The sequence below is a fragment of the Suncus etruscus genome, chromosome 18, assembly GCF_024139225.1.
Source record: "Suncus etruscus isolate mSunEtr1 chromosome 18, mSunEtr1.pri.cur, whole genome shotgun sequence".
Lineage (NCBI taxonomy): Eukaryota > Metazoa > Chordata > Mammalia > Eulipotyphla > Soricidae > Suncus > Suncus etruscus.
In genome coordinates, this window is record NC_064865.1 from 37,740,242 (window position 1) to 37,763,000 (window position 22,759).

Consider the following 22,759-nt stretch of genomic DNA (forward strand, 5'->3'; position numbering starts at 1 on the left):
TGGTGTGCCTCCCCAGAGTGTTTGTGCAAGGATTAGGGCAGATTGTTTCTGGGAAGTGCTCACGCAGGTGGAGAGCAGATGGAGATGGAGGCGTGTGGGAAATGTGCGGTTCTCCACATAGTCCAGGGGACTGTCCTCACTGTGTTCCTGGGGAGTGCACAGCTGTCCTGTTGTACAAAAGAACAGCAAGGTCCAGAGACATGCAGGGACTTCCACACACTCACACAGCTTGGGAGAGAGAGTAGAGCCCCTGTGTTCTCTATGTCCAAAGTGGTAGAGATGAGGGAAGATGGGGAGCAGAGGCTGGAGCACAGGGTTTGCATATGTGAGGATGGGGTTTATTCTCTGGAAACATATGGTCCCCCAGATCCAAACCAAACCAACAAGAAGGGGAGAACAGACCATAGTTCCTGTAAACTTACAGTAGTTTCTGTCTAGCGGGGAGCAGAATAAATGGCCAGAGCACCCCTATTCAGCCCGTGCCGATGGGCACCCAGAGCTGGCGAGCTCTTTTGCCTGCAGGGAGTGGGTGATCTCAGAGTGGCCTTTAAAGATGGAGGATGAGGATGGGGTTCAGGACAGGATGTTGGTGCAGACATGGTGGACTCTGTCCTGCCTCAGGATCTGGAGGCTCTGGGTCGGGGGTCTGGGCCGAGGGTCCTGGTCCCACCTGCCCTCTGTCTGCCTCACATCTGGAATGACGTGAAGGACCAGGTTCTGGGCCCATCTGAACCCATATTCCCACATGCAGGGGGACGTGGTGCGGCTGTTCCATGCGGAGCAGGAGAAGTTCCTGACGTGTGACGAGTACAGAGGGAAACTGCAGGTCTTTCTACGCACCACGCTGCGCCAGTCGGCCACCTCAGCCACCAGCTCCAACGCCCTTTGGGAGGTGGAGGTCAGAGCCTGCTTCTGGGGTCCAACCTTCCCCCTCCTGCCCTATTTTCCCCCCCCTGGCGCTCTGGGATGGGTGGGGAACAAAGTCTCACACCTCGCTAGGTTCCGACTGTCCCTTCTAGCCCTCAACCCTGCACTCCTTCCCAGGTGGTCCACCATGACCCCTGCCGGGGAGGTGCTGGTCACTGGAACGGCCTGTACCGCTTCAAGCACCTGGCTACGGGCAACTACCTGGCTGCTGAGGTGAGTGGGGAAGTGGGGTTGTCTGCATGTTCACACATGCTGCCATACACTGGATTACGTGTGCGCTGGTTGCTGCTTGTCTGCATGCAGTTAGGCCACAGATGTTCCTTGGCTGTGAAAATGCCTCCTGGGTAGTCCTGGGTGCCATGGGGAGCTGGGAGCTGCTCAAGACTCTGCAGGGTAGCGGTGAGCGAAGCTCAGAGCTCTTGGGATGCTTTCCCTGCATGCTGGGTTTCTGTGTGTTGGGGCAAGGGGCTCATATGTGGAAGATAGAGCCTGAAGTGCTCGTTGGTGACTGTAGATATGTGGGATTTGGGGAGTGGATCAGCCCTATGCAGTAGAGTTTGCTTGAGGTGGGGGTCTTGTGGGTGGCATCCAGTTGCTCGTGAACATCTTGCATCTCTGTTCCAGGAGAACCCCAGCTACAAAGGGGAGGCCTCTGAGCCCAAAGCAGCAGGAGCGGTGAGGACCAGGGTCCTGGGAAGGGAGGTCTGAGTCATGCCAGAGTGGGGTGTCGGTTTGGACTCCTCAGGTGTCTAGAGGGAGAAGGTGGCTCAGGTGGGATCCTTGGTGATCACCTGCCTGGATGGGATCCTTACCCTAGAGTGCCCAGGGCCGCACAGGGCGCCGCAACGCTGGGGAGAAGATCAAGTACAGGCTGGTGGCAGTTCCCCATGGCAACGACATCGCGTCCCTCTTTGAGCTGGACCCCACCACACTGCAGAAGACTGACTCCTTCGTGCCCCGGTGGGTGTGGGCTGGAGTGCACAGCTGATCCCTATGCTTAGATTCCTTGTTCCCCCTCTCCTCTGTCCTACGGGTTTCTTAGGTCCCAGGACCTGCAGAGCAAACTGTTTGTGGACAGAGCTCTGAGGCCCAGGGGCAGCTGATTACCAGTAACCTTTGCCTTGTGCTGGCCTGGCATTTCCTGCCGGTCTGCAACTTCCTGGGCGCTATGTCCTGGGAACTTGCTGCTGAGTGCTGTATCCTGGGTGCTGCATCTTGGGTATTTCCTGCTGGATACTACTTGTGTCAGTGTTTAGGTTTCGAATGACTGTGTTAGGTGCTCCCAGATGATCTGGAGCTCAGGCATAGGACGGTTTGTCTGGGTTTGCATGGGGGACCCCATGACCCTGGAGAGCCTCCAATCTTAAAGATGTAACATCAAGGGCCGGGCGGTGGCGCTGGAGGTAAGGTGCCTGCCTTACCTGCGCTAGCCTAGGAGACGGACCGCGGTTTTATCCCCCGGCGTCCCATATGGTCCCCCAAGCCAGGAGCGACTTCTGAGCGCATAGCCAGGAGTAACCCCTGAGCGTTACCGGGTGTGGCCCAAAAAAAAAAAAAAAAAAGATGTAACATCAAAACATCCCCCAGCTGAGGAGACTGGTGAGACTGCAGGATTTTAGGTCTTGCATGAGGCTGACTCTAGTTTGTTTTCCGGCACTGCAACATTCCCTGAGCACTCCTGAGATGGAAACAACACCCCCCCCCAAGCAAAGAGCAGGAGTAGCCCCTTAGTGTGGCTCCAAATGCAAAATCTGTCCCTCGCAAAGAGGTCCCAGGTGTCTACCCACTTTCAGCTTTCCTAGTGCTGTCGCTTCAAGTCTCTCCCTCTTGTCACCTTACCCCATTTCCTCTTCTGTGAAGTCTCTCATCTGCCTACCAGCAGGGCCCCCAAGAGAATGCTCAGAGTTACTCCAGGCTCAGGTTCCTCACCTGAAATTTGAAGTGGGGTGTGGGGGGGGAGGGCTGGCTTGTTTTCGATGCTGAGTGGTTTTCAATTCAGAAGTGTAATTATATTTCATAATCAAAGCCACTGAGTATTTCTGCGGCGGAACGCAAGCAGCTTGACACTAAATGGGATAAGTAGTCTAAATAGCCTCATTTGTCCAAATGAATTGGGTCCCAAGTTTACAAACATGCCTGGCATTTGGAGAGCTGTGGGTTTGGGGAGGGTGGTGAGGCAGCGAGAGTGGTGAGAGCAGGGCAGAGCACAGAACCCGCATGTTGGCGTGTTGGCATGTTGGTGTGTTGGTGTGTTGGCTGGGCCAGTGGCTCTCCTGCCCCAGGCGCCACTAGATTGAGTCAGGTGGAGATGGGGAGGGCCAAACCTTATGGATGCAAGACACTGAGGGTCTCCATCACCCCTGTAGGAACTCCTACGTACGGCTGCGCCACCTCTGCACCAACACGTGGATCCAGAGCACCAACGTGCCCATTGATGTGGATGAGGAGCGGCCTATCCGGCTCATGGTTCGGCCCAGGGCAGGGTCCAGACTGGGGAGAGGCATGGTGAAGGGGTTCAGGGCCTGGTTCTGGGGTTGCAGAGCTGGCCCAGTGCTTCCCTGAGCGACCTGCTGACCTCTACACCCGCAGCTCGGCACTTGCTCCACCAAGGAGGACAAAGAGGCCTTCGCCATTGTGTCGGTGCCTGTTTCGGAGATCCGAGACCTGGATTTTGCCAACGATGCCAGTTCCATGCTGGCCAGTGCCGTGGAGAAGCTCAATGAAGGCTTCATCAGCCAGAATGATCGCAGGTGGGCTTGAGCAAGGCTACGCTCCAGGGGTCTCCTAGGCAGGAGTTATAGGGCTTCAGGCAGCACCTGTGCTGGGGATACATGCAGGAACTGTCTTTGTGGGACTCACCCTGGGTTCCCACTTCGATGCTCTCACAGCCTCAGAACTGATGGCGGGAGCCATCATGTTCCCTGCTTTACTGACAAGGGCACCAAGGCTCAGAGAGTTTAGGAGACTTGCTGAGGTCACACAGCTCTTCTGAGGAGTTTGGCTGCCAACATAGATCCCTTCGCTGCAGACACCTGCCTTGCTCTTTTCCATGGGGGTGTCCTGGTTCTTTCAAGGGGCATTGGGGAACCTGGCAGGGGCATATTTGGACAGGTGAAGCTGGATTCTGGAGGCTGCCTGGGCTCCCACAGCAGAAGGGTATCCCGAGAGCAAACTGTGGGGCTGGGCCATCTGCACTGGGATGGTGGCACTCATGCCCATCATTTCGATTTGGTTCTTCAAGGTTTGTCATTCAGCTGCTGGAGGACCTGGTATTCTTCGTCAGTGACGTCCCCAACAATGGACAGAATGTGCTGGACATTATGGTCACCAAGCCCAACCGCGAGCGGCAGAAGCTCATGCGGGAACAAAACATCCTCAAGCAGGTGCCTGGGCAGAGGAGGGAGGGCAGGCCTATGGGCATTGGTGAGGTGGGCAGGACTAGGATCAGCAATGAACCTGAGAGTACCCGTCTCTACCACCCCTGTCACCACCCTAACACAGCTTATCATTTCTTTTTAAATTTTGTTTGGGGGCCACAGCCAGTGGTATTCAGGCCTTACTCCTGGCTCTTCACTCAGAGATCACTCCTGCCTGGACTAGGGACCATTTGGGGTACCAGGGTTCAAGCCCAGGTCAACCAACTACATGCAAGCCAGCACTCTACCTGTTGTGCTATCTCTCCAGCCCCCGTATCAACTCTTTTTTTGTTTTTATTTTTGGGTCACACCTGGTGGTGCTCCTGGGTTCTTTCTGGCTCTGTATCCAGAAGTTACTCCTGGCAATTCTTGCAGGATCATATGGGATGCTGAGGCTTGAACCCGGGTCATCTGTGTGCAAGGAAAATACCCTACCTGCTATACTATAGCTCCAGCTACATTACTTAAGTAAAGTTTATCCAGCCTTTCCCAGGTGCCAGGCACCATCATAAGTAGCCTGTATCTGTCACTGATTTGGTCCTCTGACTTGGGAAAGGTGCTGTTATTATCTCCATTTCACCCCTGGGGAAACTGAGGCACAGTGATTGGAATAATGGGCTCAATGCTCAGGCCTAGGAAATAGCAGGCTGGGGGTCTGAGCTCAGAATGTCAGGGCCAGAATGTGTGCTTAAAAAAGGTTGTGGTGCTGGGCATCATGCCATGCCATACCATGCCGGGGAATCTACCCAGAACCTCACACACACACACACACACATGCTAGCCACATGCTCTACTAACTACTAAACCACATCCCCTGGCCTAAAAAAGCAACTTTTTTTCTTAAACTCTTTTGCTTGTTTGTTTTGGGTCACACCCAGAGGCACTCAGGAGTTAATCTTGACTCTGCACTCAGAAATAGCTCCTGGCAGGCTCGGGGACCATATGGGATGCTGGGATTCGAACCACTATCCATCCTGAATCAGCTGTGTGCAAGACAAACACCTTACCGCTGTCCCTGTCCTCTGTGCTGTGCTATCTTCTCGGGCCCCTCAAAGATCCTTTTTAAGATCTTATTTTTGTTTTGAATTTTTTGGCTACACCCGGCTATGAACAGGGATTACTCCTGGCTAGCTACATCAGAAATCGCACCTGGCTTCGCCCCGAAAACCACTTGTTTTAATTTATTATTTTGAATAAGGATCCAACTTAGGATCTCCCTCTCTCTCTCTCTCTCTCTCTCTCTCTCTCTCTCTCTCTCTCTCTCTCTCTCTCTCTTTTTCTTTTTTTTTTCTTTCGGTTTTTGGGCTACACCCGGCGGTGCTCAGGGGTTACTCCTGGCTGTCTGCTCAGAAATAGCTCCTGGCAGGCACCGGGGACCACATGGGACGCCGGGATTCGAATCAACAACCTTAAGTCCTGGGTTGGCTGCTTGCAAGGCAAACGCCGCTGTGCTATCACTCCGCCCCCTCCCTCTCGTTGGTTCTATACTTTTGGTCTGTTTTAGAACATTTTTTTGGAGGGAGATGCACCTGGCAGAGCTCAGGTTTTATTCCTGGCTTTGTGCTCAGGAATTACGCCTAATAGTGCTCAAGAGACTGAACCCAGGTCAGCTGCAAGGCAACTATGCTATTCACTGTACTATTGCACAGAATCCTCTAGAACATTTTTTTCACCTCCCACTACCCCACTGCTTCTTTGAACATTTTTTTGTTATTGCATTAAAATGCTTTAAGAAGAGGGGTGGGATGGTTCAGAACTATAGCACGATAGGAAGGGCATTTACTTTGCATGTGGCCAATCTGGGTTTGATCCCTGGCTGTCCAAACAAAAGAAATAAAGGGCTGGGGGTCGAAGTGATGGTGCAGTGGTAGGGCATTTGCCTTGCATGCAGCTGACCCAGGACAGACCTGGGTTTGATCCCTGGCAGCCCATATGGTCTCCCAAGCCAGGAGCGATTTTTGAGCGCATAGCCAGGAGTAACCTCTGAGCATCACTGGGTGTGACCCCCAAATTAAAAAAATCATAATAATAAAGGGCTGGAGTGATAGAAATTTGCCTTAGAGGTGACTGACCCAGGTTCGATCCCAGTGTTTTATATGGTACCATGAGCCTACTAGGAGTGATTCCTGGTTGCAAAGCAATGAGTAACGCCTGAGTTATCTCCAGGTGTGACCCAAAAATCAAAAACAAAATGAAATACATTAAAATAAAAACCAACATCAGCGAAACCTCAGACCACTTTGCCTGACTTTTTTAATCTGTTCCCTCCAGTCTGACCCTCCTCTGCTCAGCGCCTCATAGCTGCCACCCTCTGTCTCTTCTACCAGACTCTGAGCCAGACATTGATTTTGAGCTGGGATTAGAATTCCTGTGGGGGAAGGCAAGGCTGAGCCTGCTTCAGGAGTCTCACTGGAAGGGAGAAGGGACAGGGCTGTCCCAGGCCAGCTCTGTGTTAGTTGGTTTGGTCGAGGTGATTCAGAGATAGTGTGGATTTGGGATTTGGCGACCCAGAGATAGGGGTGTGGGCACATGTCGTGGGATCCCAGCTCACTTTCCCTGCTTCCCCAGATCTTTGGCATTCTGAAGGCTCCTTTTCGGGACAAGGGGGGCGAGGGCCCCCTGGTGAGGCTGGAGGAGCTGTCCGACCAGAAGAACGCCCCCTACCAGCACATGTTCCGCCTGTGCTATCGCGTGCTCCGCCACTCCCAGGAGGATTACCGCAAGAACCAGGTGACACCCCCCTACCTGCCCTAGCACCGACATGCCACCAGCCCTGCTGGCCACCTGTCACTTCCTCCCTCACTTTCATTCATTATGAAAACATCGAGCCAAGTGCTGTGAGCCAGGCACTGTTTCTGTCCTAAGGATGCACTGGATACTGTGTGCAGCCTGACCCTGGGCTCAGATGTGCCAGGTTAGGTGTGGGGCAGGGGGCATTGGTCTTAGGTCTGAAAAGGGTGCTGTGGTTGCACTTCCCTCTGGGTCCCCTAAATTATTAGCTGGCCCTCCCTGGCAGATCAGGCAGGTCCCTCCCTGAGACTTCTCAGTGGGACACAGATCCAGGATCAGGTAACTATTTTATATACACCCACTCTTCTTGCCGAAGCTGGCTTTCCCTGCCAGACCTTCCCCCACCTTCCAAGGGCCAAGGGATGCCTGTCTTTGAGACTAGGGAAGTGTTCTGGGCCGTGGTGAGCTCTCTGTGACTCATGCCCCACCTCCACCCTCAGGAGCACATCGCCAAGCAGTTTGGGATGATGCAATCCCAGATTGGCTATGACATCTTGGCCGAAGACACCATCACTGCCCTCCTGCACAACAACCGCAAGCTCCTGGAGAAGCACATCACCAAGACAGAGGTGGAGACTTTTGTCAGCCTGGTGCGGAAGAACCGGGAGCCCAGGTGAGCCTTTTGGCCCTCCCACCAGCTATGCCCCCTAGACAGCTAGGCCCACCCACTGTGTCCATCACCCATGCCCCTTGCACTATGCCCGACCACCCCTCAGGTCCCATTCACTGGCCCAGTGGACCCAATCAGCCATGCCCTCCCACCAGTTCAGCCCTACATGCTCCTTCCACCTGTTTATGCCAAGCCCACAATGCCACACCTACCTACTTCAACCATGTCCCTTTCACCAGTCCCGCCCCTCCTACCTGCCCTGGGGTGAAAGCCTCCACTGCTAATTTTTTCTTTGTGTGTGTGTGTCACATCTGGCATCACTCAGGGCTTACTCCTGGCTCTGCACTCAGGAATTATTCCTAGGCAGGCTCAGAAAAACCATATGGAGAAACTGTATGGGATACTGGGGATCAAGCCCAGGTTGGCTACATGCAAGGCAAATGTCCTCCCTGCTAGCTGTACTATCTCTCCTGCCCCAGCTGGTTTTTAAAATACTGTAACGTTGAAATAATTCTACTTCACTTGGCCAACCACCACGTGGCCTTGGCCTTTAAAGCCCCTTGTCTGCCTCCTCCCAAACTGGGCCCAATACTGGCCAGGGGGTAGATATCTGGCAAGCAGGTGGCTTTAAATAGCCCTTCTGATCCTTTCCTGGTGAAGTTCCCAGCTGCATTCAGCCATCTGAATATTTCCAGCTTACCTGTACTTCTGCTGACTTTATCCTGACACCTAGAGCCCCTATCTGGACCCCCCCCCCAATTGCCTCAAATGCTACCCATAGGTGTCTTACCCCAGGCAGCTGGTAGCCCACCCACTCATCAGCATGCTCTGGGAGGGACTAAGAGCACCAAATTGTCCTGGAGCTGGCATACTGCAGTCTGAGGAGAAGGATTTGGGGGGCGAGCCTGGAGCCCCAGCCTTACTCCTGCGGTCACCATCTTAGGTTCCTGGACTACCTCTCGGACCTGTGTGTGTCCAACCACATTGCCATCCCCGTCACGCAGGAGCTCATCTGCAAGTGTGTGCTAGACCCCAAGAACAGTGACATTCTCATCCAGACCGAGTGAGTGAGATGGTATCTGCAGCCACTGACAACACCCCCACGCCCCACAGGGGGCTCCCCAACAGCCTTAGAGCTTGGGCGCACTGAGCTCAGCTAGATCTGGCCTGGTCTCTGCAGTATCCACCACGTGCCCCCAACCAGAGTATAGCAGGGTGGTAGTTGGGGAGATACAGGAGAATGAGCAGCAGCCCCTGCTCGCAGATTCAAGGTCTGTGTGGAGTGCGGGGCTGGAGCTGCGTTTCATGTCAGAAGCAGCAGGGAGGCAGATGAACTGCGTTTGGGGGAGCTGTTGGTGTAGGGTCCAAGGCCTGACTCTCACGTCGGGTGATGGCGCCACATTGGTTTGCAGGCTTCGGCCCCTGAAGGAGATGGCTCAGTCCCACGAGTACCTGAGCATCGAATACTCAGAGGAGGAGGTTTGGCTTACTTGGACCGACAAGAATAACGAACATCATGAGAAAAGCGTGCGACAGCTGGCACAGGAGGCGCGGGCCGGCAATGCCCATGATGAGAATGTACTCAGCTACTACAGGTGCCCAGTTCTTCCCTATCTTTTTTTTGTTTTGTTTTGTTTCTTTGTTTTTTTGGCCACATCCGGTGACACTCGAGTTACTCCTGGCTATGCACTCAGAAATTTCTCCTGACTTGGGTGATGGAACCGTGGTCCATCCTAGGCTAGCACGTGCAAGGCAGATGCCTTACCGCTTGTGCCACTGCTCCGGACCCACTCTCCCCTGTCTTACAGGGCTTTCTTTTGGGAGTCTTCAGCTAATCCCTGCCCTGAAAGAAACCCTAACGGCTTCTGGTGGGCTCCAGCCTCTGCTGGCTTGCAGCCTTCAGAGGGAAGTGGAGTGAAGGACATTTATATCATCTGAATAGCACCAGGCAGCCCAGAGGCCAGCTCAGGACAGCTTAGGTCTCCAGGAGCCCAAATCTGGCTCCAAATGGTACATGTGACGAGTTAGAACACTAGATACTACCTAGCAGGAGCTCGCTCTAATACTAGGCACTGTCAGAGCATTTCATCTCCGCTCGTTCCTTTAAGCCTCACTGCAGCTCTGTGAAGTGGGGACTGTTCTCATTCTTTGTCAAGTTGGGGAACAGGCACAGAGGGAAAGAACTAGCTTGAAGACACATAGCCTTTAAGTGGCGAGGTATGCCACCCCTCTGGAGGGTGATGCAGGGCTCTGGGCAGGAAGCAGTTTACACACAGCTTCCCTCCGACCTCCTTTCTGTAGCTCTGCCATCTTGGTCTGGCACCTTCCATCTGCTGTTCATCTTCCTTTTGCTCTCTCTCTCTCTCTCTCTCTCTCTCTCTCTCTCTCTCTCTCTCTCTCTCTCTCTCTCTCTCTCTCTCTCTCTCTCTCTCTCTCTCTCTCTCTCTCAGCCTGCCCCCACCCCTCAGCCTGTCCTCCCTCTGTGCCCTTGGGCTGTGCTTCCTCTCACCTGACTCCTCTCCTAGCTTTTCAGCCCTCCCTCTTCCCATGACCCGCCCTGGCTGAGCCAGAAAGCATTTTCCTTAGCAAGGCCAGACTTGCAAATCCTCCTAATTCCAGGCTGCTACTATTACAATGACTGCTGCAAAGGCCCTTTGCGACTCTTTTTTTTTTTTTTAATAAATAAAACACAACTGACAATGCTCAGGGCTTACTACTAGCTCTGCCCTCAGGAATCACTCTGGCAGACTTGGCGAATCATATGGGGTTCCAGGATCCAACAGGAGTCAATTGCATGTGGGGCAAGCATCCCACATTCTGTTTTATCTCTCCAGGCCCCACCCGTTTTCCACTTTGGTTTTTAGGCCACACCTGGTGGTGCTCAGGGTCTATTCCTAGCTCTGAGCTTAGAAATCACTCCTGGCAGGCTCCAGGGACCATTTGGGATACTGGGGATTGAACCTGGGTCTGTCCTGGGTCAGATGCTTGCAAGGCAAATGCCCTACTGCTGAGCTATCACTCTGGCCTCACCCCCTTTTCCACTCTTTTTTTTTTTTTTTTTTTTTTGGTTTTTGGGCCACACCCGGTAACGCTCAGGGGTTACTCCTGGCTATGTGCTCAGAAGTTGCTCCTGGCTTGGGGGACCATATGGGACACCGGGGGATCGAACCTCGGTCCGTCAAGGCTAGCGCAGGCAAGGCAGGCACCTTACCTTCAGCGCCACCGCCCGGCCCTAAATTTGGTTTTTGTTTTGTTTTGTTTTGTTTTTGGGCCACACCCGGCGGTGCTCAGGGGTTACTCCTGGCTGTCTGCTCAGAAATAGCTCCTGGCAGGCACGGGGGACTATATGGGACACCAGGATTCGAACCAACCACCTTTGGTCCTGGATGGGCTGCTTGCAAGGCAAACGCGGCTGTGCTATCTCTCCGGGCACCCCTTTTCCACTCTTATTCCTCCTCCAGTTAAGGCTCTGCTGCCTGCATGCCATGCCCTCACCCCCATCCCTGCTCTGCAGGTACCAGCTGAAGCTCTTTGCCCGCATGTGCCTGGACCGGCAGTACCTGGCCATTCACGAGATCTCCAAGCAACTAGGCATTGAGCTCATCTTTCTGTGCATGGCTGACGAGATGCTGCCCTTTGACCTGCGCGCCTCCTTCTGCCACCTGATGCTGCATGTGCACGTGGACCGAGACCCCCAGGAGCTGGTCACTCCCGTGAAGTTTGCCCGCCTCTGGACTGAGATTCCCACGGCCATCACCATCAAGGAGTGAGATGGGCAGGCCAGGTGGGCTAGGCTGGGGTGGGGACACCTCAGAGCCCTTACATCTCTCCGTCTGCACCCCCAGCTATGATTCCAACCTCAACGCCTCGCGGGATGATAAGAAGAACAAGTTTGCCAGCACCATGGAGTTCGTAGAGGACTACCTCAACAATGTGGTCAGTGAGGCCGTGCCCTTTGCCAACGAGGAGAAGAACAAGCTCACCTTTGAGGTGCGTCGGCCTATGGGCCCTGGCTGCCTCCATTCTGGGTGTCAGTGGAGCCCTTGGGTGGGTGCTCTGGTCTGTGACGTCCCCTCCCACGGTGCTCCTAGCTTGCACAAGAGATTATGGGCACAGATGGCTCCCAGACTGGACGTTCTTTTTCTTTTTTTTTTTTATTTCATTTTTCTTTTCTTTTTAGCACTCAGGGGTTACTCTTGGCTCTATGCTTAGAAATCGCTCCTGGCAAGCTCGGGGGACCATATGGGATGCCGGGATTCAAACCACCGTTCTTCTGCTTAGAAGGCTTAGAAGGCTATCTCTCTGGCCCTATTCTTTCCTTTCCTTACCTTTCCTTTCCTTTCCTTTCCTTTCCTTTCCTTTCCTTTCCTTTCCTTTCCTTTCCTTTCCTTTCCTTTCCTTTCCTCTCCTCTCCTCTCCTCTCCTCTCCTCTCCTCTCCTCTCCTCTCCTCTCCTCTCCTCTCCTCTCCTCTCCTCTCCTCTCCTCTCCTCTCCTCTCCTCTCCTCTCCTCTCCTCTCCTCTCCTCTCCTCTCCTCTCCTCTCCTCTCCTCTCCTCTCCTCTCCTCTCCTCTCCTCTCCTCTCCTCTCCTCTCCTCTCCTTTCCTTTCCTTTTTTTGTTTCTTTCCTTCCCTTCTCTTTTCTTTTTCTCTTCTTTCCTTTTCTTTTTCTTTTCTTCCTGGGCCATACCTGACTCAGGGCTTACTGTCTGACTCTGCAGTCAAGAATCACTCCTGGGGCTGGAGAGATAGCATGGAGATAGGGCATTTGCCTTGCAAGCAGAAGGATGATGGTTTGAATCCCGGCATCCCATATGATCCCCTGAGCCTGTCAGGAGCGATTTCAGAGCGTAGAGCCAGGAGGAAACCCTGAGCACTGCCGGATGTGACCCCCAGAAAACAAACAAACAAACAAACAAACAATAAAAGAATCACTCCTACAGGGACTCAGGGAACTATATAGGGGTGCCAAAGATTAAAACTGGGCCAGCTACGTGCAAGGCAAATGCCCTTTCCAATGTACTATTGCCATGGGCCTGGAGGTTCCTCCTGGATGCCTGGGAGAAGTCGCTCTCCTCCTGGCTGGTCTGGTCACCCATCATCTGGCTGATGGGGTCCTGCCACGTTCTGCCCCCTGCTTTCCTATATTTCTGTGTCCTCTTTTGCAGACATCCCTCCATCAGTAACCCATGAGGGTCTGCCCACCCTTTTCCGGGACCCCTGGTTCATGCAGCCCTCACAGATTCACTTTTCCTTCAGGAACCGGGGTCAGCCTTTCTGCCTCTTAGCCCAGCCCGGGCATCGCTCACTTCCCATTATCCTGCCCATACCCACTGACCTCACCCACATCCTACTAGCCCTGCCTACACACCTATAGACCCTGCCCTCTCCCCCGCACCGCAGGTGGTCAGCCTGGCACACAACCTCATCTACTTCGGCTTCTACAGCTTCAGCGAGCTGCTGCGGCTCACCCGCACCCTGCTGGGCATCATCGACTGTGTGCAGGGCCCCGCAGCCATGCTGCAGACCTACGACGACCCTGGAAGTGAGGCTCTGTGGGCTGGCCCCACACACTCTGATGGGGGGATGCAGCCCTGCCTGCAAAGAGACAGTGCTGCCATTAGGGAGGGGGTAGCGGGGGGCGGGTGTTGAGTCTGGGGGCTGAGGCAAACCCTGCCCTCGGAGACAGACGCCCCCAGCTCCATAAACATATGGAAATGGTGTGCAGAGATCCACACCTCATGTTTAGGACTTCCTGCCCTCCTTCAGGCTAGGTTCATGTTGCTCCCGAGATTTTCCACCTGAGTGTTCTCGCTGATCTCACCCATAGTTCATCTAGGCCCTGCCCCACATTCCCCCAGATCGGATTTAAAGCTCTCCTTCTCTAGGAAGTCCTCTTGGGTTAGCCTTGCCTCTTTCCTAGGCTGAGGCGTTGCTGCCCTGTGTCACAGCGACCCTGTCTCCTATAGGCAAGAACGTGCGGCGCTCCATCCAGGGCGTGGGCCACATGATGTCCACCATGGTGCTGAGCCGCAAGCAGTCCGTCTTCGGTGGCCCCAGCCTGCCTGCCGGTGCTGGCACGGCTGAGCCCCTGGACAGGAGCAAGTTTGGGGAGAACGAAGACATCGTGGTGATGGAGACCAAGTTGAAGATTCTAGAGATCTTGCAGGTGCAGCCACACCTGGTGGGAGGAAGGTCTTGAAGCAGGTGGCGGGTTGGAGGGTACCCTCAGATCACGGCCCAGGCTCCTGGCCACCATCTGTCTCATGCCAGTGTGTGGTCCTCACCTCGGGGCCTCTGCCTGGCCCGGGGACTCAAACTCAGTCCAGATTGCAAACACACAGATTGCAGGGGTTGGTAGTGTGGTCTGTGCCCAATCCCTAGTGGGCACCAAAGTCCAGCTGTGTCCCCATAGTAAGGTGAAGACAGGATGGAATGGAAATGCCGGGACAAATGTTGAAACCAGCGACACAGCTTGTACTCCCAGAAACTCTCACAGCAGGGCTGGCTGGGTCCTGGGAGGGAAAAGGACACCCCTTCCTTCTGTTTTACAGCAGAAATACAGTGATCCTATGGGACTCAGACTGCCTGGGCTTGCTTGGGGGAATGTAGAGGAGGGGGCTCTGAGACCGTTTGGGGCTGGGGGACTTTCCGACTGTGACCCCTGAGGAGGGGCTGGATGAGGGGGCCAGTTCTTTACCCTTCTTTCTGTAACCCCTGTGGCCTCTCTGGCTCCCTATAAACCTTAGTGTCCCCCAGCTGGCCTCTGAGGAGCTCCAGGGTCTGTTTGGAAAAGGACAAGTTGGTTGGGGGGTGTCTGTCCATCTTTCTATGCTGAATCCCATGCCCCCTCAGGGCTGCAGTTCTTTCCGGATACTCCTGGCTCTTCACCCATGCTTTCTCCCTTCCTCCCACCCCCCAGTTCATCCTCAACGTGCGCCTGGATTACCGCATCTCCTATCTGCTGTCCGTCTTCAAGAAAGAGTTTGTGGAGGTGTTTCCTATGCAGGACAGTGGGGCTGATGGTACCGCGCCCGCCTTCGACTCCACCAGTGAGCTGATGCCCTGTCACTCCTCAGGCGGAGGATGCCCAAGGGAGGGAGGCACTGCAGGGCCAGCTACTCACCCATCTCTGTCCTACCTCCCATTGGTCGGCTTGAGTCTCCACAGAAAGGGTGGGAGGCATCTTTGTTTCCTAAATGGGGGAGACATTTGCCCACGGTGACAGGCAGCGACCTGGAAAGCTGAAGGACCGGGCACTCTGCCCCCAACCCTTACTCTGTCTCTACCCTGGGAGGCCCCCAGACATAGTCCGGGTTGGAAAGAGGTGATTGGGGTCCCTGAGCCCTTTGCCCTCATGTCCCCATCTTTCCTGCATGCGGACCTGCCCTTCTTGCGCCCACAGCTGCCAACATGAACCTGGACCGCATTGGGGAGCAGGCGGAGGCCATGTTCGGAGTGGGGTGAGGCCAGGGTTGAGGTGGGGGTGGACGAGTGATGCACAGGCTTGAGACCCCTTCTTGGGGCCTTCAGGGTTTCCTTCTGCCCCTTCCTCTTTTCATTACCCTGCACAGTGATTCCAGACATGGCTCTGATCCCTACACTAGGGCCCCATGTTAGGGACCTGTTGGACTTGGGCTCAGTGGAAAGATGTCATATGACCCTGGCAAGTGGAGGTGTGGGGTGAGCTCTCTATACCAATGACATCCAGGGAGGCCTTGACTCCTTTGCGGCGCCATTTTTATATTCATTTTTTATTTAGTTAGTTTTTTTAGGAGACTATACTGGCAGTGCTTAGGGATTACTGCTGGCTCTGTGCTCAGGAATCACTCAGGGCTGGAGGACCTTATGGGATACAGAAATAGAACCTTTTGGCTGTACACAAAGCAAATGCCTTTTCTGCTGTACTATTGCTCCAGCCCCAGAGTTTATATACATATATATATATATATATATATGTATATATATACACACATATATACATATACACACACACACACATTTTAGAAGAGATTTATTTAAGAGACTAGGGGCTGGAATGATAGTACAGGGGCTAAGTGCAGAGTGCTTACCTTGAATGTGGCCAACTCAGGTTCCATCCCTGGCATCCTATATGGTCTCCCAATCCCCACCAAGAGTAATTCCTAAATTCAGAGCCAGAAGTCAGCCCAGAGCATCGCTGGGTGTGGTTTCAAAACAAAACAAAACAAAATTTAAGAGACTAGAATGACAGAGTGGAGGGCAGGAACCCCCTGATCTGAGAAAAGGTCTCCTAGGGAGGACTCCCTCAGCTGCATTTCCACACTCACACAGCAAAGCCCGGGGAAACGGTTATCAAAATATTGATGAGAACAGCTCTGAAGTGGCAGGTACATATGTGACTCTATTAGCACGTTGGATAACAGAGTGCACTGGCGGGTGTAATTAATGCCATTACAGAGGAGGGTGGAGTATAAATGCTCTTCTTCGATTTCAGCTAACAGCTCAGAGGTGACGGGAAAACATCTGCAATCTTTTTCTTTTTTCATTCTTTCTTTTTGTTTGTTTGTTTGTTTTGTTTGTTTGGGGGTCACACTTAGTGGTACCCAGGACTTCCTTCTGGCTCTGCTCTCAGGAATCACTACTGGCAGGGCTCGGAGAATCATATGGGATACCTAGGTTTTAACCCAGGTCAACTACATGCAGAGCCAGAGCCCTGACCACTGTTCTCTTTTGCTGTGCACTCTCTTTAAAAAAGAAAATGGGGGCCCAGATAGATAGCACAGCGGTGTTTGCCTTGCAGCCGATCCAGGACCTAAGGTGATTGGTTCGAATCCTGGTGTCCTATATGGTCCCCCGTGCCTGCCAGGAGCTATTTCTGAGCAGACAGCCAGGAGTGACCCCTGAGCACTGCTGGGTGTGACCCCCCCCAAAAAAAAAGAAAAAAAAAGAAAATGGGGGACGGAGAAACAGCATCTGGGTAATGCACTTGCTTTGAATGCAGCCAACCTGGGAAGAACCCGGGTTTGATTCCTGGCATCCCATCCATCCCATATGGTCCCCTGAGCCTGTCAGGAATGATTTCTGAGTACAGAGCTGGGAGTAATTCCTGAGTGCAATGGGTGTGGCCCCAAAACCAAAACCAAACAAACAAACAAAAAATGGAAGCAGGAAAAAATAAATGGAAGCAGGGACCGGAGCGGTGGCGTAAGCCCTAAGGTGTCTGCCTTGTGCACTAGCCTAGGATGGACCGTGGTTTGATTCCTGGTGTCCCATATGGTCCCCCAAACCAGGAGTGATTTCTGAGTGCATAGCCAGGAGTAACCCCCGAGAGTCACCGGATGTGGCTTAAAAAACCAAAAAAGAAAAAAAATGGAAGCAACTTTATTTATTTTTGTTTTTGGGGCCCCATCTGTCAATGCTCAGGACTTACTCCTGACTCTAGGATCACTCCTGGTAGGGCTCTGGGAACTAAATGTGGTGCCTTGGGATTAAATGCAGGCCAACCACATGTAAGGCAGGCGCCTTCCCCTCTTTCCCATTGGCCCAAATATCCATGGTCCTCGGTGATGAAGTCACAGGCACTGCCTTTATTTTTCCTGTGGAAGAAAGTACTAGGTGGTGCTTAGGTTAGTGGTGGCTGAGAAGAAAGACACCCTCAACCCCTAGCTTTGTTCAGGCCCTGACCTCTGCTCTGGAGTCCCTTGGGGGCACCTGTGGATACTATAAAAAAAGCTCCTATTTCTATTGGGAGGAGCCCAGAGGAATCTCGGGGGGATCCCAAGGAGTGGCTTTTTCCAAATGGGTCACCGTTCTGATCTCATTGTGACCGTGGGTCCAGCCTTTGCTCGGTGGGGCATGTCTCGGGTCTGGGTGCACTCATGGCCTATTCCTTCTGCAGGAAGACCAGCAGCATGCTGGAGGTGGACGACGAGGGCGGACGCATGTTCCTACGTGTTCTCATTCACCTCACCATGCACAACTACGCGCCGCTCGTCTCCGGGGCCCTGCAGCTGCTCTTCAAGCACTTTAGTCAGCGCCAGGAGGCCATGCACACCTTCAAGCAGGTGCTGTCCTCTCAGGAAGTGGGAGGGGGCCGAGGACAGGCTGCCTTTCTGGGGGTGAACAGTGAGGAACAGGGAGCAGAGAGATATAGCACAGTGATGCTGCACAGCTCTTGCCTTGCATGTTGATCTGGTTGATCATAGTTGATCTGGGTTTGATTCCCAGCATCCTGAGCCCTACTAGGAGTGATTCCTGAGCAGAAAGCTAGAAATGAGCCCTGAGCATTGCTGGGTGTGACCCCCAAACCAAAAAAAAGTAAAAGTAAATAAAAACAATGAGGGGTCACAGAGATAGTACAGAGGCTTGGGCATTTGCCTTACATGAAGCCAATTTAGAGCTTATTTAGATTCCCAGCATCCCATATGGTACCCCAAGCATGGCTAGGAGGGATTCCTGAGCACAGAGCCAGGAATAAGCCCTGAGCACTTCCGGGTATGTCCCAAAGACCAAATAAATAAAAATAAAAAAACTGAGGAAGGAGGAAGGAGCTCTCTGTTGGTGCGGGCGGGTGAGGTTCTGGGTCAGACATTGGGGGTCTTCAGCCTTGCTGAGCTCTTTGGAGGGAGGGCTAGGCCTTAGCCACTGAAGTCCTTTCCGCCAGTTAAGTGCCTGCTTTGCAAACTAAATCAGGCTACCTCAAACTAAATCGCTTAGAGCTTCCATTTACATTTAGCAACCAAGTCAGTCTTCACTAAGCACTGGGTGTGAGCTGGCGTAATGGGATGTCAGTCCCCGTCACTGGACTCTGCCAACTGTAAGATGCAGTGCTTACTGCTCCTCAGACACTGAACCTCAAACTATAGTGACATTCTCATAGCAGACCCTGCAGGGTGGTGTGACCATTTCCTTTCCCTTTGGAAGGGGAAATTGAGGTCCAGGGCTCAGTCCTCTGTTACCCACTGAACCAGGGTATGAAGGCAGGGATCAGGGTTTATACCCCTCTTTTGGACAATCCCTGGAAATGCCAGAATGTTTTGTTCTGCCTGGCTCAGGGTCTGAGTGAACAAAGACCAAGGCATAGCAGTAGATGACAGGAGTCAACAAGTAATCGAAGTCAGATGCAGACAGAGGAAGTTCATACTGGGACATCTGTGGTCATCTCCGATGACTTCCGGGAGGAATTCCTAAAAATTGAGTAGGAGTTGGCGTTGGCTCAGTGCAGATAACAGTGGCAGATTAAAGGTGCCAGGAACAGGGGTTGTAGTGTGGTCAATGTATGGGGGCAGGGTGTGCCCACGAACCAGCGTAGCCTGTCTCACCAGCCAAGCCTGTGCTTACCCCTCCAGGTGCAGCTGCTGATCTCGGCCCAGGACGTGGAGAACTACAAAGTGATCAAGTCCGAGCTGGACCGGCTGCGGACCATGGTGGAGAAGTCAGAGCTGTGGGTGGACAAGAAGAGCAGCGGCAAGGGTGAGGAGGTGGAGGCTGGCACTGCCACGGATAAGAAGGAGGTGAGTGGCTGGCTGGCAGGGACTGGCAGGGGAGGCCCTGAGTGTGTTGGCAGGGCCTCACTGACCCGTGTCCTGCACCCCCAGAGGCCCACGGATGAGGAAGGCTTCCAGCCACCTCCTGGGGAGAAGAGCAGCGAGAACTACCAGATCGTCAAGGGCGTGAGTGTGGGGCCCTTGGCAGGGTCTGTACCCCTGAGCTGGTGGCTTTCCTGCCCCCTCCTGCCCTGCTGGCCCCAGCCCTCAGAACAGACATCTCCCACCTGTTCTGGGCATTGAGCAGCCCGCCAAGCCCCAGATGGGCTTAGTCTAAAGCTGCGGAGATTTAACCAAATTTCATCCCGGCTGTCAGGACTCTGCTTGCTCTGGCTGGCTAGACCAGGGATGTGCCAGATTATCTCATTCATGGGCCACAGCTTCTCTGCCTTTCTTCCTGTCCGGTGTGAGCTGGAGCTCGGCAGGGGCAGAGGGGGAAACCTGGGAGTGGGGAAGGGATCCCCTGTCTCACCCCCATCACCCCCCAGATCCTGGAGCGACTGAACAGGATGTGTGGAGTCGGCGAGCAGATGCGGAAGAAGCAGCAGCGGCTGCTCAAGAACATGGATGCCCACAAGGTCATGCTGGACCTGCTGCAGATCCCCTATGACAAGGTGCCCACCGACACCAGCTCCCTTATATGGCACCCCAGAGGGCCGTACTCAGTACCCCAGTCTGCCCCACACTATGATCCTCGAATCCAGTCCTTGTATCATCTCAACCTTTGACCCTCTAGCCTCTCACTCTGGTCCCCTTGACCCTGACTCCAGCATCCTTCTCCTTCTCTGACCTAATCTGGGTCATCTCAATTTCATTTTACTTGGTATATTGTTTTGTTTTGTTTTGTTTTTGGGGTCACACCCGGCAGCGCTCAGGGGTTACTCCTGGCTCTACGTTCAGAAATCACTCCTAGCAGGCTTGGGGGACCATATGGGATGCTGGGATTTGAACCGGAGTCTGTCCTACATTGACCTCGTGCAAAGCAAACGTCAGCTTCATTTTAACCTTTCACCTTGACTCATGCTGACTCTATTCTGACCCAGGAAAGCAATTCAATCCTCTGGTTCTGACCCTAGCATCTCACCCTAACGTCTTACCTTAGACTGTCCCCAGGCCCATCCTGGTTCTGACTCCAAAATTAACCTCATCTTTTGAGTTTATTTTTGTTTGTTTGTTTTGTTATTAGGCTATACTTGGTGATACTCAGGGCTTACTCCTGACTCTCCTGTTTATACTTAGGGCACCATATTGGGGGATCATATTGGACTGGGCCAGCCATGTACAAATGGATGTTTAATCCAATGTGCTATTGTTCTGGCCCCATGCAACAGCATCTTAACCTTTGACCCTCCACCCGCTACCTGTACTAACCTTGAGAAGTCCAAGGCTTCCCTGACTCCTGATGCTGACATCACCCCAGAGTGTACCTGATCTCAACCATTTTTGTTTTGTTTTGTTTTTGGGCCACATCTGGTGATGCTTAGGAGTTACTCCTGGCTATGCACTCAGAAATCGCTCCTGGCTTGGGAAACCATATGGGACCCCAGGAATTGAACTGAGGTCCACCCTGAATCAGCCATGTGCAAGGCAAATGCCCTACTACTGCACTGTCACTCCAGCCCCAAATGAAGATTTTCTTTTGAGAATGAAGATTTTTTTTAACTTTATTTATGTATTTATTTACTGGTTTTTGGGTTATATCCAGCAGTGCTCAGGGGTTACTCCTGGCTCTGAACTCAGAAATCACCCCTGGAAGGTTGGGGACCACATAGGATGCTGGGAATCGAACTGTGTCCCTCCCAGGTCTGATCTCAACTTTTTGATTCATGCTCCCCCCTCACTCCAGCTTCACTTCAACCTCTGACCCTCAACCTCTGAACTTACGATTTATCACCTTGTGCTCCCTTTCTATGCCCCATGCCCAGACAGTGAGCACAGCCCTCTGAGCTGCCATTGTAGCCCCAGCCCCTTGACCCTCTGGCTCTTGGCACCAGGGCGATGCCAAGATGATGGAGATCCTGCGCTACACGCACCAGTTCCTGCAGAAATTCTGTGCAGGGAACCCCGGCAACCAGGCGCTGCTGCACAAACACCTTCACCTCTTCCTCACGCCGGGGGTAAGGGAGGACGCAGCATGGTGGGCAGGTGGGGAGTTCGGTGGGGCCTGTGGCTGGCAGAGCCCTCTCTCATCGCGCCACCCACAGCTCCTGGAGGCAGAGACCATGCAGCACATCTTCCTGAACAACTACCAGCTGTGCTCAGACATCAGCGAGGCAGTGCTGCAGCACTTCGTGCACCTGCTGGCCACACACGGGCGCCATGTACAGTACCTGGATTTCCTGCACACCGTCATCAAGGCCGAGGGCAAGTACGTGAAGAAGTGCCAGGACATGGTCATGACTGAGGTGAGGGGCGCTTCGTGGGGCCCACAGTTGGGGGACCTGTCCAGGGAGAGTCAGGGAGGGGGCACTAGGGAAGGTGTCAGTCAAAGCAGCCTTTAGCAGAGCTCAGGCCACATCCTAGAGAACTCAGAATTGTATCCAAGAAAGATAGGGGTGCTGGGACTGGGACATGGCTCCTCAAGACCTTGGGTCCTATCCCTGGCCCTTTGCTGCACAATGAAACAAAACCTGAAACCAACACTTTCCGGGAATATAGAAGAGGATTGGCGAGACCTTCCTGGACGGGGTGCTCTGTAGAATACCAAGCGGGGATTCTTTCCATGACATTAGTGCAGGAGACCCTGAGAGCCAGGACTGCCCTCTCCCTCTCACCCCAGGCAGGGGAGAGTCTTCTGAGTGTCAGAGAGGATGGGGAGGTGGGTCCCAGACTCTGAGGAGATCACGGGAATGGGAGGAGGAAGCTCAGTCTCTGGTGCTCATGTGGCCCTACCTGCAGCTGACCAATGCCGGCGACGACGTGGTCGTCTTCTACAATGACAAAGCCTCGCTGGCACATCTGCTGGACATGATGAAGGCTGCTCGGGACGGCGTGGAGGACCACAGCCCCCTCATGTATCACATCTCCCTGGTGGACCTGCTGGCTGCCTGTGCCGAGGGCAAGAATGTGTACACAGAGATCAAGTGCACGTCCCTGCTGCCCCTCGAGGACGTGGTGTCCGTGGTGACCCACGAGGACTGCATCACTGAGGTATCAGGCAGCCCGCAGGGGGTCATAGGAGAGGAAGGGACGACAGGATTGGGATGCTAGGGTTGACCCATGAGGCGGGAAGGGGAACCAGATCCATACAGGTCATAGGAGAGGGAGGGCTGGCAGGTTAGGGAAACCTTGGGGGGACCATGGACCTGACCCCCGGCTTATCCAGGTGAAGATGGCCTACGTGAACTTCGTCAACCACTGCTACGTGGACACGGAGGTGGAGATGAAGGAGATCTATACCAGCAACCACATCTGGACACTCTTTGAGAACTTTACCCTGGACATGGCGCGGGTCTGTCCCTCGGAGCGGGGTCGAGCCTGAGGCAGGCACG

General features: G+C 53.6%; 1 protein-coding gene across 1 annotated transcript in view; it reads left to right on the forward strand.

Moving 5' to 3' along the window:
- Positions 1-22,759, forward strand: part of ITPR3 (inositol 1,4,5-trisphosphate receptor type 3) — a 76,724-nt gene that overhangs the window by 39,708 nt on the left and 14,257 nt on the right. Inside the window, exons 8-32 of the mRNA XM_049765302.1 lie at positions 752-898; positions 1,045-1,140; positions 1,552-1,602; positions 1,745-1,887; positions 3,294-3,393; positions 3,517-3,677; positions 4,169-4,310; positions 6,912-7,073; positions 7,574-7,746; positions 8,687-8,806; positions 9,156-9,338; positions 11,258-11,509; positions 11,589-11,733; positions 13,144-13,285; positions 13,710-13,909; positions 14,663-14,792; positions 15,146-15,203; positions 17,621-17,786; positions 19,071-19,235; positions 19,320-19,394; positions 19,757-19,882; positions 21,263-21,385; positions 21,473-21,673; positions 22,167-22,418; positions 22,594-22,719. Coding sequence (XP_049621259.1) covers positions 752-898; positions 1,045-1,140; positions 1,552-1,602; positions 1,745-1,887; positions 3,294-3,393; positions 3,517-3,677; positions 4,169-4,310; positions 6,912-7,073; positions 7,574-7,746; positions 8,687-8,806; positions 9,156-9,338; positions 11,258-11,509; positions 11,589-11,733; positions 13,144-13,285; positions 13,710-13,909; positions 14,663-14,792; positions 15,146-15,203; positions 17,621-17,786; positions 19,071-19,235; positions 19,320-19,394; positions 19,757-19,882; positions 21,263-21,385; positions 21,473-21,673; positions 22,167-22,418; positions 22,594-22,719 — 3,639 coding nt within the window. The remainder of the gene's footprint in view (positions 1-751; positions 899-1,044; positions 1,141-1,551; positions 1,603-1,744; positions 1,888-3,293; positions 3,394-3,516; positions 3,678-4,168; positions 4,311-6,911; positions 7,074-7,573; positions 7,747-8,686; positions 8,807-9,155; positions 9,339-11,257; positions 11,510-11,588; positions 11,734-13,143; positions 13,286-13,709; positions 13,910-14,662; positions 14,793-15,145; positions 15,204-17,620; positions 17,787-19,070; positions 19,236-19,319; positions 19,395-19,756; positions 19,883-21,262; positions 21,386-21,472; positions 21,674-22,166; positions 22,419-22,593; positions 22,720-22,759) is intronic.